Source organism: Octopus bimaculoides, chromosome 1 (genome assembly GCF_046866305.1).
Source record: "Octopus bimaculoides isolate indiv1 chromosome 1, ASM4686630v1, whole genome shotgun sequence".
Classification (NCBI taxonomy): domain Eukaryota; kingdom Metazoa; phylum Mollusca; class Cephalopoda; order Octopoda; family Octopodidae; genus Octopus; species Octopus bimaculoides.
In genome coordinates, this window is record NC_142928.1 from 91628966 (window position 1) to 91647486 (window position 18521).

Genomic DNA, 18521 nt, shown 5'->3' on the forward strand with positions numbered 1-18521 from the left:
ACAGTATTGAATATCAGAAGTCATAGAATGCCAGATTAAATGAATTACATTATTTCATCTTGTACAGGGGTGGTGGTTTGGCAGAGTCTAACGACAGTCGCGAAAATGCTTTGCGGTATTTGTTCTAGTTCTTACAAGATTAAATCGTGCCTAGATCAACGTTGTCTTCCAGCCAATCGGGTTCAATAAAATAAATTACTATCAAGTAACGGGCCAATGCAAGTGATTAATCTCCTGGAAATATCTGGCTTTACACCTAAACATTACTTAATCTTGTATATAAACATACTGAATTTGAATCGTGCATGGATCAATCTTACTTTTTCTCCTTAAGAGTGAGCAAAATAAGTACCATGTATACGTGGAGTCAGTCCCAGATTCCTGTCAATTCAAGTCAAAATGATCTCAAAGTCAATAAAATAAGAAACTAGTCAAATGAACCGATTATATACCAATAACAAAATATGGCTTAAGGCCTCGGTGAAATACTATTTTTCCAACGCGATTAACTGAGGTGCATCTCGACCAGTTAAAAAATAACTTTTTAGATTACTGTGTTTTATTGTCTTCCAGTCTTGGTGCTTCTCATTTTATTATTTAGAACACTCATTTCATTCTTTGCTGCTAAGCTATTTGATAAAATTGACAAAATTAGTTCTTGATATTTTAAGTTCGCTAATCGTATGCATAATAAACTGCCAACCTTAACTCAACTGTATATGAAAATGAAAATATGTTATTATGACGTTCTTGCTTTTCCCAAATGGATTAGCAACATATAAAATGGCTTCCAATAGCATCAGTTGAAATTATACTTCACTTACGTTATTAATACTACAGTATGAAGAATATCAACGCAGAACACCACAATCAGCTTTGGCTATATGAATAAGAAACTGATATTATTTCATAATGCTCATACAACTAATATTTTGGCCCTTAATCCAGTCTTCTTCAAAAGAGTAACATAAATATAACAGACACTACACCAGTTACATAATACTCTCATTGTTTACATATGTAATCTTTATATGATTAAAGAACAACTTAATACTTATTACTCAATCAATTTTAGAGTAGAATGTCAAGATATTAAATAAAAATGCTACATCGAAGACATATTCTGAACCATTAAGGATTTTGCCAGTAATATGACACCTAATCAAAGCAATTTGTAGCGTGTTTCTATTTTGCATTGCATTAGTAAACAATCAAGGAAATTAATAAATAATAATTCCATAAATATATTTTCCATAAGAAATAATCGTATATTTTGATATTTCCCACCCTATATACTAATATTTTTGAAGGAAATTTATTATGCAAGTATTGCTACAAGAATTGACAACATAATGGTGGTTTTATCAGTATAAGTTGCATAGAAATATAAAAAGGAGGGGTATATATTTGGATGGCAAACATATCCTCTTCATTTTACATACTAATGCTATGAGAAAGGTCTTCGTCCAATGCTCAAGAAAAATAATTTCTACTTTGATGACAAACTCCAATGGAAATGCTAATAACATATATTCATGGATACACGTACTTTTGAAAGCACACGAATTTTCAGTGACTAACATATACTTTCTGCTTCAATTCACTCATTTTGTTATTCGGGTATAAGCTGTAGATGCCTATATCTGCAACAACTTCATACATACATACATACATATATGCATACATACATACATACATACATATATATATATATATATATATATATATATATATATATATATATATATATATATATATATATATATATATATATATATATATATATATATATATATGTTATATATATATATATATATATATATATATATATATATATATATAATCATAAATATATAGGGATTGACAGTAACCTGCTTCTCCAACATGTTGGAGAAGCAGGTTACTGTCAATCCCTATATATTTATGATTATAAATTATTTACCGAAGAAGGTTTTTTTCATACTGAGCTACCCGGCAGAAATTGTTAATTATTAATTTTATTACTAATTGATGATTCCCTGCCCTGCATATCTATATATATATATATATATATAATGCCAGTGCAACACTATAGTTATAAGTTTAAGTTTTCCAATAAGCTTGGTGGGGTGTTTATAAATCCACTTTCACACCATATGTTTCATTTATAACTTTCTTTTTGTCACAGTTTTGGGCTGCTTACGTCCCCTGCGACACTCAGTTCAAAGATGCTGTTACTAAATCTTTGGAACAAGTTGACATTATCAAGAATTTGGTTGCAAAATATCCCGAAGTATTTGAATTCGTCACTACATCTCAAGGTTAGTATGAAAATCGCTAACAATTGGTATTTATTGAAAAAATCGATTCATATTCGTATGAGATAACTTAAAAAAAGAACCCAAAACGAAAACAAAGCAAGACAATTTAACAACTCACCGAAAGATTATTGTATTCAATTTCATCGATGTTTAAGTTCTGAGATCAAACCTCATAGAGATTAGCTTTACTTCCTCTTTCCAGCAAGATCAAGAATATCATTACTTGCAATATATTGCCGTTCATAACTCTGTTAACAAAAACTGGCCCCTGTATGTAATCAAAAGAAGCTTATATATATATGTATAGAGAGAGAGAGAGGGGGGGGGAGAGGGATACAAATAAGATAATAGTGTTTTTTCGAACGCAGACACGCCGTTAGAACAGCAGAAAAATTGGGTAAATTGCCTATACAAAGCAGAAAAATTTGTATGGGTTACTTATCCAATGTTTCTGGTGTTTTAACGGCGTCTCTGTGTTCGAAAATAAATTATCATTTTATTTGAATCTTAATACACACATTTCGGTGCTTATTATAAAAGACAAATGTTAATTTGTCTATATTTACGTAGGCGTGGATTTATATATATTTTTGAATAGAATTTATTTTCGATAATTTCAATTGATTTTAATCGATTTAAATTTCATTTCTATTTGAAAATTGGTTATGAAACACGTGTAATCTTTTTATTATATTTATCTTATGATATTTACTTTACTTTATATTATACTCATTTATTGTGCTTTTAATTATTAATTTTTCTATATGTGATAGTGGATTTCATCGATGAGTTCTTGAAAATTGGTTATTTTCCCTAAAACTATATATTTATATATACTTTATCTATAAGGCTCAATTCAATATTAATTTTTTATAAATTGATTTTAATTGAGTTTTTTTACCTGTAATTTTGGATTTTGTCCCTAATATTATTATATATATATATATATATATATGTATACATATATATATGTATATATATATTGTGTGTTGTGTTGGCACTCCATCGCTTACGACGTCGAGAGTTCCAGGTGATCCAATCAACGGAACAGCCTGCTCGTGAAATTAACGTGCAAGTGGCTGAGCACTCCACAGACACGTCTACCCTTAACGTAGTTCTCGGGAATATTCAGCGTGACACAGTGTGACAAAGCTGACCCTTTGAATTACAGGCACAACAGAAACAGGAAGTAAGAGTGAGAGAAAGTTGTCGTGAAAGAGTACAGCAGGGTTCGCCACCATACCCTGCCGGAGCCTCGTGGAGATTTTAGGTGTTTTCGCTAGATAAACACTCACGACGCCCGGTCTGGGAATCGAAACCATGATCCTATGACCTAACCACTGGGACATTGCGCCTCCAATATATATATATATATATATATATATATATATATATATATATATATATATATATATATATATATATATATATACGTATATATATATATGTCTATTTATATACATACATACACACACACACACACACACACACACACACACACACACATATATATAGATATATATGTATGTATAAAAGATGTTGGTAGAAACAGCACCAAATTAAATCTAAGACATTTCAATTTAGAAAGAATTTAATAAAATTATTTAGAAATTATATAAAGAAAGTATGAAATACTAACGGCTTCGATGATGAATTTCATCTTATCAAATATTAATAAAAATTAATTGTCTTCTGTTTGGAGGTAAAAACATATCTGGAGTGTTTTCGTTGAAGTTTTCTTTAAATATAGTTTGGTATAGCGTTTAAGGTGTTAGAGAGAAAGAGAGGGGGTGTAGCTGTCTGTTGTCCCATAAAATATCTGTGGGCTCCTGCCGAGAGAGCGGCTTAAAAGCATTCATTGAATGGGTATTATGTTCAGCTGTGTGTGTGTGTGTGTGTGTGTGTGTGTGTGTGTGTGTGTGTGTGTGTGTGTGTGTGTGTGTTTATTGTGTTTATTGTGTTGAATGTCCTTTCAATATGTTTGGAATGTGACCAGCTGTGTGTTAATGGGTGTTTATGTTGTGATGAATACCTTGTTAAGAAAGGAATTAAGATTTTCCTTCTTTTTGGTGTGTGTGGGTTTGAACCGCGATGTTTTCTTTTGAGTGTCTCCAGCTGTTTGTATGTGTTGTATGATGGTTTTTTGGATATCTCCAGGTGTGTGTATGTGTGTGTGTGTGTGTGTGTGTGTGTGTGCGTGTGCGTGCGCGTGTAATGTTTTCTTTCGGGTGTCTTCACATGTGTGGTTTTGTTGTTACTTTCTAATTTACATTTTATTTTGTCATTCATTAAGTTTCTATTCTTTATGAAGAAAGAAATAAACCTTTACGAATGTAGATATCAGTAATAAAGGGAATATGTCATAACGATTATTATGAAACATTCTGACGAGTAAGTGAGCGTTAGAATGATATGTTTTAGATACATTATATCAACGATGTATATGTAATTAATTACTAAGTATAGAACATTTGATTAATTATCTACTTTCAGGAATCAGGGACGCCTTTAAAAACAAGAAAATTGCAAGTTTAATTGGTTTGGAAGGCGGTCATTCAATTGATAGCAGCTTAGGAACTCTAAGAATGTTTTATGATCTCGGAGTACGCTACATGACAGTAACACACAGCTGTAATACACCATGGTGAGTATTTGGCCGAAGAAAGAAATCTGGCTAATTATTATTTATTATTGCAAAAGACAGCAGAGTGCAGAAATGATGAAGTACCGGGTACAAATGTTTTATGGTATAGAGCAAAGGCGAAGAAACTTTTCAATACCAAGGGCGGGATGCAAGAGCAGTTTTAGTGGGGAGGGGAAGTTGATTAGATCGATCCTAGTGTTCAACTGGTTTTTATTTTATCGATTTCGAAAAGATGCACGGTAAGGTCAAGTGCAGTGGAATTTGAAATTAGATGGTAAAGTGACGGAAGAAATACCGCGAAGCATTTTATTGTGTGATAACGATTCTGCCATCTCGCCACCTTCATCTCCGCTGAAAAAATAATTGATATTTGTTTGCTAAATTTTATAGGTAAACACCTTTATTAAATTAGAGTTTTGGCTTTCAGGTTTAAACGATGCTATCAGATAGTTTTCTTTCTGGTTGCTCTACTTCGTTAGCAGATAGTTTCAAATTTGAATGCTAGCAGAATTAACTCTGTAAGTGAATAATTCTTAACCCACCATCCTTTGAATTCTGACTTGATCATGGTGATGAAGTGGTGGAATTATTAGAAGGTCGGGCAAAAGGCTTTACGATATTTCTTCCAGCTCTTTCAATTCTGAGTTTAAGCCCCGCGAAGTACAACTCTGCCTTTCTTCCTTACAGAGCAAAATAAACTGTTCCAGCACTGGAGTCAATATAATTGACTGTCATTAGGCGGTGAGCTGGCAGGATCTTCAGTGCGCCTGGTAAAGTACTTAGCGACATTTCGTCTGTCTTTACGTTCTGAGTTCAAATTTCGTCGAGGCTGATTTTGCCATTCATCCTTTCGGGGTCGATAAAATAAATACTAGTTGAGCACTGGAGTCGTTGTAATCGACTTACATCGTTTTCCGGAATTACTGACCTTTTGCCAAATTTTGAAACCGATGTAATTGACTGTCACATCTCATCAACTTTCTGGTCTCGTAGCTCTGCAAGAAATCATATTTCCTCGAGGTTGCTTATGCTTTTTATTCCTCTTGAGTCAACAAAACAAGTGTCAGTCACAATACTCGCTCGGTTATATCAACTATAGCACACCCTCTATATTTGTGGCTTCGTTTTAATGCTAGAACATGATGTGCGGAGTAAATGCTTCGTACTATTTACGTACCGATAGAATTTATATTCAAATACCAACAAAGTCAAGTTTGCTACTAATCCCTCTGTTATCTTATACTATATAATATGTGTTTTGGAGTTGAATCTATCGATTCTGTGTAGTGGTATGCAAAGATGAGGAATCAAATTTCAAGAAAGTCCTCTCTTTATATTTTCGTCAGAGAAACAGACAGGCTGTGCCCATGTCTTTTTAAGGACCTTAGTGATCGGTTTTTCTTTTTTCAGTGCCCACAGAATGGTAGTCAAAGTATTTATGGGGATGCAATTTCAAAGTTTCTTTTTGGGTACTTTCACATAGTTGAGAGATAGAGAGAAAGAAGAGAGAGAGAGAGAGAGAGAGAGAGAGAGAGAGAGAGAGAGAGAGAGAGAGAGAGAGAGAGAGAGAGAGAGAGAGAGAGAGAGAGAGAGAGAGAGAGAGAGAGAGAGAGAGAGAGAGAGATGGTGAGGGTAAGAAATTAACTTCAGCGCCTGACTGCTAATTTATTTATTAACATACAAAATGAGGAAATAAAATGTTGACCGAAGATGGGACTTGAACATAATCAGCCGGTAGGTTTTCCGATGTTCTAACAATTTTGCCAATAGTTTACTATTTCTGAGCTAGGATCAAAATTAAAAATTTTGAGCGAGGGAACAGAAGTTTACATGTACCCAAGTATATGATCAGTAGAATGCACTCTAGTATATGATCAGGCAAAGTTGAGCTCAGCGGAATTTGCATTTAAGGTGCAGAGAGCTGGAGCATATACTGCAAAGTATTCTGTAAGACAAATTGTGTCAGTTCATCGCCTTTCCGAGGTCGTTTTGAGGAAGGAAGAGTATTGGGTAGCATTTTGCAGTGGACAATACTCTGCTGCAGAGTACTCCAACAAAGACAACTAAGGGTCAGGTAGCTGTGTCAAAACGTGCGACATACTTAGTCCAATATCTCAAAATAGGAATAAACTGGTGACCTTCTCAAATCTTTAGTCTACTCGTAGTTGTGATTGAAGACTCTTTCAAGTTACCCGCACCATGGTTGTATCTGAAACCAAGCAGCCGTAATTAAATTAAGACGTATGCTCATGCTATTGAAATAAGCAAAAATGTGAGCTACGTTGATGTCAACACAGTTTACACAAACTAATGAACCAGAAGAAATATATAGTAAAATAAACTTGAAGCATAAATAGAATAAAAATCATAAATATGTCAGTAACTATAAAAGGAAAAGTTATTTCGTAGACAATATTTTTTTAATATTAAAAAGAGGTTATATAATGGAGCAAGCGAATTCATTCGTTGAAAAACCTACATGATAAAGCAAATTTGTCTTAGTCTACAAGATCTCATATTGACAAAAATAGAACCTGTGCATGGTTGTAAAGAAAATACAAAATTCTTCTGCATCGGGACATAAACGGTCGAAAGTTTCAGAGAACCACCTATGCTGCCATTCATACTTAGTATCACTAACATGTCACCTAGATCTCGGAAGATGGTCCTTGTCCCGAGGCTTAGCTCTTTCTTAAATGACACAGCCATTCAACAGGACCCAGTTCAACCAAAAGGGGGCATACACTTGTCGGATAGGAGAAGTGTAAGTGTTTGAGTGTCTGAAAACTTTGTTTCTCCGCTGACTATCACATCTAAATCAAGTGAGAAGTCATTTTGCAGTCACCCATAATTTTAGATGTCTCAGACTACTAATATTCAAACATCAAATTTCCAATCCTATTATTGTTATCGGGAAGAATAAAAAGGAATAGCCAACCGAAGGTTTATTTTCCTTTGGAATTGTTAGCTGGCAGTAAACTGTTAAGGACTTGACTCACCAAATAATTTCCCCCACGTGATCCAGGAAGAGCATTTCTATCCATTGATACACTACTGCTATTTTCCCGGGCAAAATTCTGTCGTTCTGGGGGCCCGCAGAAAAATCACCTTGTTTTTTCCTCCACCATAGATAGTATTTTTAGTTTCTTTTTCCTTTTTAGAGTCCTGCTAGCGTATTTTGTCCCTGTGGACAACTGAAAAGTTGAGAAAATGTGCGCGGCTAGCAGAATTTCTATGAGTGAGCATGGCTAACCTGGTCTTCAGACTTGGTTTGGCCCTTTCCTGACCTTCTCATCACTTTGTTGACTAGTGATCCCATGTTCAGTTTTCTCCACGTCATAGAAAGACGATAAATTGGAAACGATGATAGAGCCTCTAATTGGATTTGTAATCTATGAGGAGATGCCTTTACTACTATGCACTTCACCCTCATTGTCACTGTTGCTGCTGCTGAGGCGGTTTCATTTTTAACCAGGCCATATTAAGAAAAGTACTGATGGTACCAGGATATCTTTAGAAAAGCACCGGTGGTTCCAGTGATTCTGTGATTTGTAGTTCAGGGATCTGTTGAGTTGCAAATGGCGTCATTTGTCGTCTGCTCTTGTTTTTCCTTTCTCTTTATACTCTGTTTTTCTTAATGTAGTTTTCCTATAATATATGTTGCACCTGAATTTTCTGTCCAGCAATACGAGACTGATCGATTCAAGGGTTAAAAAACAGATGGAACCTATCGCTCGGATGGCCTTATGATCCGTGAGAATTATTAAGATTTAATGTTGTATTCCGACTCCCGACCAATACTTTTAGTGATTAATCTGAACTCATAATATTTTACGAAAGTCATAAACAGGCATGAGTCTATTTTCTCGCTCATGTCTCATGAGCTTGATCCTCACGTTTTTTCATCCAGTTATCAGGAAACAAATCTATAACTTGGCATATGTGTGTCGTATTTCTTTCAGTCCTCTCCTTCGATTTCCGTGTCAGATTTATTGTCCGATGCATGCCAAAGCTCTGGCTACTTGTCAGTGAGAAGCAGAGATAAGTCGCTGCCCTTTTTTCCCCCTTCCCGTTTTCTCTATTAATTCCTGAAGCAAAGAGGTGTGACTTTTCGCAATTCACTGTATATCTTATTTATTTATATCTTAATGTATTGAAATTACAGTTCTCGCCACTCCCCAGCGACACTGACAAAATATGTTACTGAGTCATTGTTGCTATTGTTGTAATTTCTGCTAACATACGTAATATTTTTCATATTTTTATTGCTCAATGTCCTATTGTTAATATTGAGTTTTGTTACTCACGATAGTTCTGAAAGAACTTTTTTTCTCATGCTGGAATGCATATCTTTTTAAATTGAGCTTCTATTTTGTAAGGTTTGTTGTTGTTTACATTCATGCTACAAACAACAATTGTGGATGCCTCCTCCAACTACGACACCAAAGACGCCAGGGCTGAATAGCCTTTTTTTTAATACCTGCAATAAATTGCAAAACTGAAGAAAGAATTAAAAAGGAAAGTAAACTGCAAGAGATCAGCACTTTACCTTTGAGAAGAAAAGCAAACTTTTGGATAAAAGCCAACCATAAAAATTGCAACACCGATGAAAAGTTAAACCTAGCAATTATAAAATTACGTAAAAAAAAACACAAACAGCAACACTGTCATGTCAAACGACATAATATATGCAAATAAAATAAAAAGTAGCTAATTTCTCAGATCTACTCATATAGGAATTTCGAACTCAAGTAAACAACATGGAAGACAAAAATCACAAAATGATAGATAATAAGAGAAAGACCTCTCAAGCCTTCAGGCGTTAGAAAAATCAATAATGAAACGACGCAGTTGAGTAAAGGGAGACAAATAGTACAGAAGTATTGAAAGTAGGAAAGGGCATGAAACAAGGAACCCTCACTAAATCGCGAAGTATATTTTGATAAAAAAAGCGATACCGACACTTTGAAAAAAAAAAAAAATGATAATCAAGAAGCAGGAAGAATAAAGTAAAAATCAACGAACCCCCAGCTCCTGTAGCATGGGAAGTAGAATTCTGGGGAGGATAATGGCAGCAAAGAAATCACCTATGGTGAAGACTGTAAGAAAATGCATAAATAAAATAAGCACAGAACGTGAGGCACAATGACGCAAAAGATAGTCTAGATATTGTAAAAAGAAAGAAAAAACAAAAACAAAAAAAGACAAAACAAAAACAAAACCAAAAAACAACAACTGAAAAGCATCAGGATAAAATATAAAATTCTAATTAAAAAAATGTTAAGAAGGAATAATAGCACATATTTTTGTATTCGCAAGTCTTAGAGCATGTAACCTGTCTCTGACGATATGACATTGCGTGGGGCATCGAAAAAGCAGCTCAGGGGTTCTCAATCGGCAACATCAGCTATGCTGTCTCTATTGAAATTATATGTAGATGTACAACGTGAATTTTCAGTGGATTGTGGTGGTAATTTAAAAAAAACCCAAAAAAGAAAAAAAAAGAAAAAGAGATAAAAGGGCTCATGATTCAAAACGAGAAATAGTGAAGTACTTTTCTTATTGAGATTATACAACCAACTCAAAGTGGAGAAACAACTGGTATGGAAGTAGCCACTGATCGGCACCATTAACTTCAATCTTGGACCGTTCTCTGTTTTTTTTTTTTTGTAAGGGCTGCTTTCTAAAATATGGATGAAGTCATCTGATTACCTTTTAAAGATATCCAGAAATTTATAAGTGTGTTTGTTATATTACCTTGTCCGATTTCCTTGAGGCCTACATAGTTGGCTAGATAATTGTTTCTTTTTTTCAGTAAATAAGCATGAAATCATATTTGAAATGAACATAGTATATTTATATATATATGTTTCTTGGCCAGGCATTTTGTAGTATAAAAGAAATATTTACATTCGAAGCTTGTTCATACAACCTTACAATGAGCTTATTACTGTTCTACTATGTACAAGGAATTTCTAGAGCAACCTGCTGGTAGAGAGTAATGAATCCTGTTTTGAATCTTGTCAGTTTATGACAGTTTTAATTTGCTGCCAATGTTGGAAGTAGAAAGAAAGCTGAACTGGCATGTCATTTCCCTTAAAATTCAGCTCTTGACCTATCGCAAATACTTTTGTGATATAATTTCTTTCACTGGAAGTATATAACTCTAAGGCTAGATCAAATAATACACTTAAAATCGATATGAAATCGACGCGAATAGTCAGAAACTGCTGCACCAAATGATTCACAACGATTATTTTGTTTTAGTTTTTACACATTGGCATATATTGTATTTCGTTATTTCAGTGACGATAAAATAATTTCGGGAATATACAATACCCAGTTCAATAGATTATACATCTATAAATATTGGTTATGTTACTCGTCCACAGAAATCAATAATCAAAGCAAATTTAATAACCACGAGAAAGAAAAAGAAATATTTAATTAATATATTTTCTTACCATTTCATGAAAACCTGATAGCTTTCTTTGAATACTTACTGGCTGTGAGAAAAGTTTTTTACGTGTGGCCTGAGGAAGACTTAGCTGCTAATTCTTGAAGGTTGAGCGACTGCGAAGAATTTCTAAATAAAAAAGGATGCATTGAATATACTATGCGTGAAAAAAATTGCGGGAATGTCACTGCTTGGATATCATTGATTATTACATTACATTACTTATCCTGTAGTCTAACTGACCGTTGGGGCACCACTGATGTCTTTGCGACCGGATCCCTCCACCCGTCTCTGTCTTCTGCATCTCCCACTACATCTTTCATCTTTAGGCCTGTCCACTCACACATGTTGTTTTTCTGCCTCTTTCTCTGTCTGCCTCTGCGTCTGCCACCTTTGACTGTTCCCTGAAGGATTCTTTTGGTCATCTCTGATGAGCGGGTAACATGCCCAAAACCACTTGAGCTTGCATTTCTTTACTGTGGTAAGAAGTTCCTCATAGGACCCTATTGCCTACCTTATTCTTCTTTTCACTTCCCCATTTGTGACACGATCTCTGTATGATATTCCCAAAAGTTTCCTGAAACATCTCATCTCTGTAGTCTGAATTCTTTCGATTTCTGCTGTCAGTGTCCATATCTCACAGGCGTAGAGGAATAATAAGATCACTTGTGATTTCATTAGCCTAATTTTTGGAGCTCAGTGAGATATTTCTGTCTTTCTACAATGTTCTGAATTTAGACATTGCTACTATTGCTTTGACAATGCCGGATATCACTTCGTGCTTGGAACTTTCGTCACGCACTATTACCCCAAAATATTTGAATTTTTACACTTGTTCAAGCGTAACTCCACTGCCGCTTATGTTGGTACTGATTTCGCTTAGGCAGTTTGTCATAACTTTTGTTCTTATTGGAGGTCTTGTCTAGGCGCTTTACTAGTTGTTTCAATTCTTGTTCTGAACCCACCAGTCCGATGATAGACTTTCTCAATCAAAACAATGTTCTCTTTTCCAACGCAACAACAATTCTATCTGAAACCGTGCAAATTTCCTGCTAAACAAAACAAAATAAATGCAAGTTAAAGTTTACAACCTCTTTCATTTAAAATGTTCAGTTTTTGTTAAAGGGAAAGAAAGCTAAAACTATTAAAACATTTCACTCTAAATATTATCCTTTTCGAACCAACCGTGTAGCCTCTACGTGTATCTTGACCTGATAGAAATAGCATCCTATCTACTCTCCAATTACATCTAACACTCTTAGAAATTATTTAGAAGACATAATATATCTAGTTAGATATATTATCGTCATGGTCGTCATGGACAAAATGCGTTTGGTCACTGGCATGTTCAGTTATTTCGGACATGGGACTAAATAACCTCATCTAAACATTTTTGAATTATCTAGTTACGAGGCGTTGAAATATATCTTGTAATAACTGACGTGTTTGCCATGTCTGCAATCACTTGACGACACGGTTAGTATTTCATTAAACAAATACATTAGCACAAAGGTATAAGACAACAATTAGTACATTCCGTATTCGATGAGATAAAATAGTGTTAACATATTTAATATAGTGATAAATTTGCTTAGAATCACTAAGTAAATGTACAACATTGTCCATTGCTTGATGTGGGAAATTAAAATTGCTCAGCGAAGAATATACTACTCAAACAAATTACATTGAAACACAATTCATAGCAAAAAGAAGTACAATAGTGTTGAAATATTTTATGCACTGGGTGTGAAAAAAGCCAAATATAGCAAATAGATAATATCATTTTTGCTATTTGGGCAAATACGAGACAACAGCTCCCGATATATTTCGGTCTTATTCAAGCTACTCACGAAGTATAGATGTCACCTTAGTTGTCAAAGCAATGATGAGAGAATCACTGGTGATGCACAAAAATGTACAGTGTTGATGTATACACACACGCGCATGCGCGCGCACACACACACTCACCCCCGCCACACAAGCAGAGGTAGGGTGTCATTCCACTTGCTATAAGTTATTTTAATTACTAGATATTCTATATATCTAGTAATATATAAGGCTTCTGTGATGTGTAAACTTTCTGTATATTGTTTAATTTCGTGACTAAAAATTCTATCTTTATGTTCTACTTTGCATATTTTCCTGTAATTCTAAATAGATATGAAACATAGGAAGGTAATCAACATTTATTGTTCTGCGCCTTGGTGCTCTGATGAAATAATGTTTGTCTTGCATGTCATCATACAACATAGAACCGATCATAAGAGAAACATGAACTTATATCGACTCGAGAAATATTGTGAGATTGTCTCTGAGATAGTCATAAAGTGTGTTACTAGAAACCGAAGGAACTTGAACTGAAATAGCTGATAGGAAATCGCGAAATCGAGAAATAAAAGTTTCTTCTTCCTTGGTAGCTATCTATCTATCTTGTCCTATTCCTGTGGTTGTTTGTGGTTGTTGGGGTATTCATCGATGACGTCGCAACCAGATTTTGACACTTCTCTCGGTCTTCTGCTGCTCTCTGTGAGTCGGCGAAATTGACGCCTGTCCACTTACTGATGTTAAAAGCTCATCTTATCCTTGCCCCGCATTGCCTTCGTTCCCCTTCCACTGTGCCTTCAAGGACTGGTCTTTTACTAGGCCGGAGTTTCTTGTGACATGACCATACTGTATTTAAAGCAGAATGAGCAGTCCTGCCATTTGTGAGCAAAGTTACAATAATTCCAGGTAAAGACTATGCAATAACACTATACTTTTAGAGAAGGAACCTTTATCAAAATCAAGTAGATAAAAAAAGTTATGATTCTGTACTAGTCAGTTATAATCAATTGTGTGATCTTAGTGTGAAATCCTTTTTATCTGGAACTATATGTGGTTCGTTTGGTGTTCAATGTCAATGAGTAGCGGGAAGAGTCACCTGACTGAGAGCTGCAGCTGCAGTTCGTGCTGAGAGTGGCAGTTCATCATGTACCAGATCCTGCCTGCCATGGATTGCAAAGTATTTTTGACAAAAATTGGTGGTAGCTGGCAGGTGGGTTTTTTTTTAACTATTGTTAAGTTCGATGTTTCTATCATGCCGTACAAGTGGCTGAGGTTTGGACGGAGAACAGGCAATCATTATGATAACACACAGGTTTCTCATATTTCTTGAAACTTCAGTTTCTTGCAATGTTTAGTTCCAGCATGTATCATCTTCTAAGAGGCATTTTTCTACCAAGTATCTCCCATCGTTGCATATTAAGCAACGGTTACGAGGTCACGCATTTAGATTAGACTGTGTATATTGTATAGGAATAGTTTGAAATTTAAATAGTTTAATGCTATTACGTTGTTAAAACCAATATCTTCATAAGGTTAGTATGAGGTTTCAAGTAAAATGAAATGGAAAATAGAAAACAGTTTATTCTTTTATTGTTTCACTTTTAAATTTGTATATAATGATATAAAATCGATTTTACTTACGGTGTTCCGCCACTCATTAACAATGCCGAGAGGCAAATGTATATTACACAAAATATACCAAATGCAATCGTTATTGAAATTCCTTATTTAAAAAAGCGGTCATATGTTTGGAAAGTTAGTTTACATTATCAGATGATGGAAAATAGAAACTCATTTATTCTTTCATTCTTCCCCGTTTACATTGGTTAAAACTTCTAAAATATATTCGGATATTAAGCTCTACGAATATATGATTTGCATAATGTTTGAAATATAATCAAAACTTCATAAAAACTAACAGTTCTCCGTTATAGAGGAATAGGAAACTGAATAGTTTCGAAATACACACAAATACAAGTGTGAAACAATAAAACAATAAATTATTTCCTAGCTGCCATAGTGTGCAAAACTGCGCACAAACTTTTCGAAATTATTATTACATTTAAACGCGAAATATTAAACAGCGTTCTAACTATATATATTCTCTCTCTCTCCCTCACTCGCACTGTCTCAGTCTGTCTGTCTCTTTCTCTCTCTCCTTTTTCTTTCTGTCAGTCTATCTGTCTGCCTCTCTCTTTCTCCCTCTCTTTATGTGTATATGTGTACATGTATATATACACATAAATATGGTATTCGTATGTGTGTGTGTGTGTGTGTGTGTGTATGTGTGTGTGTGTGTGTGCGTGCGTGTGTATTCGCGGGGGACTTTTACCAATATGTCACAGGAGTGGCCATGGGAACGAGAATGGGCCCCAACTATGCGAACCTGCTCGTTGGCTACGTTGAGGCCCAAATATTCTCACAATTCACTGGTCCCATTCCCGAACTACACGGTTGTTATATCGAAGACTGTATCAGCGCGACCGCACTCTCCCGCGAACATCTGAACTCCTTCTTCTCCTTTGTCCCATCCTTCCATCCTGCCCTCGAATTTTCCTGCACTATCTCTAACTCTTCCGTTGAATTTCTCGACATGTCAATATACATAACTCCGGTCTCACCACCCCCATCCACTACAAACACACTGACTCACACTCCTACCTTAACTCCTCCTCCTCTCACCATACCTACACCAAGCTCTCCATTCTCTACTCCCAATTCCTCCGTCTATGCAGGCTCTGCAATGACAACTATGACTTAGAGATTCAGTCTCAACTCATGGTTCACCACTTCACCCTACGTGGATATCCCCTCACGATTATCCACATTGCCTTTGCCTGAGCAAAATCTGTAGACTGTACCTCTGATGGTGTGTGGTGTGTATACTGAGTTAAATAGTGTGTATAGCTGCTCGTATAGTGGTATGTGTAGTGACGCTATTGAAGATTGTGTGTGGATAATGGTGTGTGGTGTGGGTGCTGAGAAGTGTTCGGTGCTGGTGTGTGTAGAGTGGCAAAGTGTTTGTGGGTGTGTGTGTAATGGTGTGTGAAGAGAGTAATGAGTTGAACAGTGTGTATGGGTGTTTGTATTGTGGCGTGTGTGTGGAGAGGGTACCGAGGTAGGCGGTATGCAAGTGTGTAGGTGGAAGGGCAGTTGAATGTAGGATGTGTGTAAGTATTCGTGTAGAATTATTGTCAGATGAAGAGAGGTAGTGAGTTGAGCCCATATGGCGCAAAGGAACGACGAAAGAAGATTAATTCCCGTTCACGGTGAAGACAGGAGTTCCCCCACACACACACGGGCACGAAGACACACACACAAATACATACATGCATATATATATATATATATATATATATATATATATATATATATATATATATATATATATATATATTCTTTCGGTTCTAGTCTACTAAATCCACTCACAAGACTTTGGTCGGCCATACATTATATATATATAGCGTTGATGTGAATACTGCATAATTGATCCATCTCTAAAATTGAGGCCTTTAGCTCGCAGACACACACACACGCACACACACAGACACACGCACACACATACATACACATGCACGCACACACACACGCACGCACGCACACGCACACACACACACACACACACACACACACACACACACACACACACACACACACACACATGCGGGCGCCTGCACGCACATTCATAGATAAGAAATTCATCGGTCGGTAATTTTGTCATTGCAGAACTGACAGTTCGTTTTCATGTCATTAAAAAATAAATATATTTATTTTCTTCATCACTGTCAGATACGTAGAAATATCGTAAAATCAGCAATCGTCATTTTGAATCTCGTGTATACGTATGCATACACAATAACATACCTATATATGTGTATAAGCATAGTAACACAAGTATGTCGTATCTGCTCTTACAAAGGAATAGCTGAAAGAATTAGCATTTATGTGAATATGTCCAAGAACTCGTATAAAGTTGTTTCGACTGCGTTTCCGGAGATTTGTGCCTACATACATACGTACATACGTACATACCTACGTACATACCTACGTACGTACCTACCTACATATATATATATATATATATATATATATACATTCGCTGCTTTCTTCCAAGGAATCTAATGCTCTTAGCTTAGTTTTTTCTTGGGTCTGGCCAGTTTGGAGCAATCTCGAGTATAACCAGCCGAAATTGCAAATATAATCTGGAACTCGAGTGAGGATAGAAAACTCCGAATGACCCGCCTGGTTTTCTTTGTGTCGTCTGTCTGGATGTTTTGTTGTCCCTTTTTTGTATCACCTAACTGTCTGGATGTTTTGCGTTCTTGTCCCATGTTTGTATTTTTTATATATAAAATATAGCGGCGTACGTACACTTTGGTCTCTTATATGTAAGTATACATATATCTTATTTTGTATGACTTATTATTCAATTATTCTATTATTCTTTCTATTCTTTCATTCTTTCCTTCTTTCTATCAGCCCTTTCACGCTTCGTTCATTCCACTCTTCGTTTCTTCGTTCCCCTCTCTCACACCTAACATCCCTTCCGTAAGGCTTTACTTCTACACACGCCAGCTTAATTTAATTCGTCCTTAGTGGAATGACACCTGTTTTTATGTCCTGTTAACTGCATTTGTATTTGTGTAACATTTCTCTGTTTTTTTCCGTCCTTGTTTTCGTATACATTCGCTGCTTTCTTCCAAGGAATCTCATGCTTAGTTTTTCCTTCGGGCTGGCCAGATTGGAGCAATTTCGAGTATAATCAGCCGAAATTGCAATGATAATCTGGAACTCGACTGAGGATAGAAAACTCCGAATGACCCGTCCTGATTTTCTTTGTATCGTCTGTCTGGATGTTTTGTTGTCCCTTATTTGTATCACCTAGCTGTCTAGATGTTCTGCATATATCAGGTCATCCCATAAGTTCTGTCCGAATTTTAACTAGAGAAAACAAATGATCAAATGTTATATTTAATTGAAATTTAATCATCAATGTACTTTCCCTGATTATCTATAACTTCCTTCTACCTATTTACAAGCTTTTTAATCCCATCCGTGTAAAACTCTTTTGGATTCAAAGCGAAGAACTCTGAAATGTCAGTTTCGACCTCCTCCTGACTTGCAAAAGTTATGCCCCCCAAATGATTCTGTAAACTACGAAACAAATGGTAGTCTGAAGGATCAAGGTCTGGAGAATAAGGTGGATGAGGAATTTTTTTTCCCATCCAAGCTCATCTATTTTTTGTTATAGGATCTTTGCAGTGTGGCGTCGCGCATTGTCTTGATGAAACATCAC

At 35.6% G+C, this 18521-nt stretch overlaps 1 protein-coding gene across 1 annotated transcript in view; it reads left to right on the forward strand.

Annotated features, from left to right (window-relative positions):
- The window catches only part of LOC128247334 (dipeptidase 1-like), a 117234-nt gene that overhangs the window by 43256 nt on the left and 55457 nt on the right, over window positions 1-18521 (forward strand). The window contains exons 3-4 of the mRNA XM_089353958.1: window positions 2168-2300; window positions 4794-4944. Of these exons, the coding sequence (XP_089210084.1) occupies window positions 2168-2300; window positions 4794-4944 (284 nt within the window). The remainder of the gene's footprint in view (window positions 1-2167; window positions 2301-4793; window positions 4945-18521) is intronic.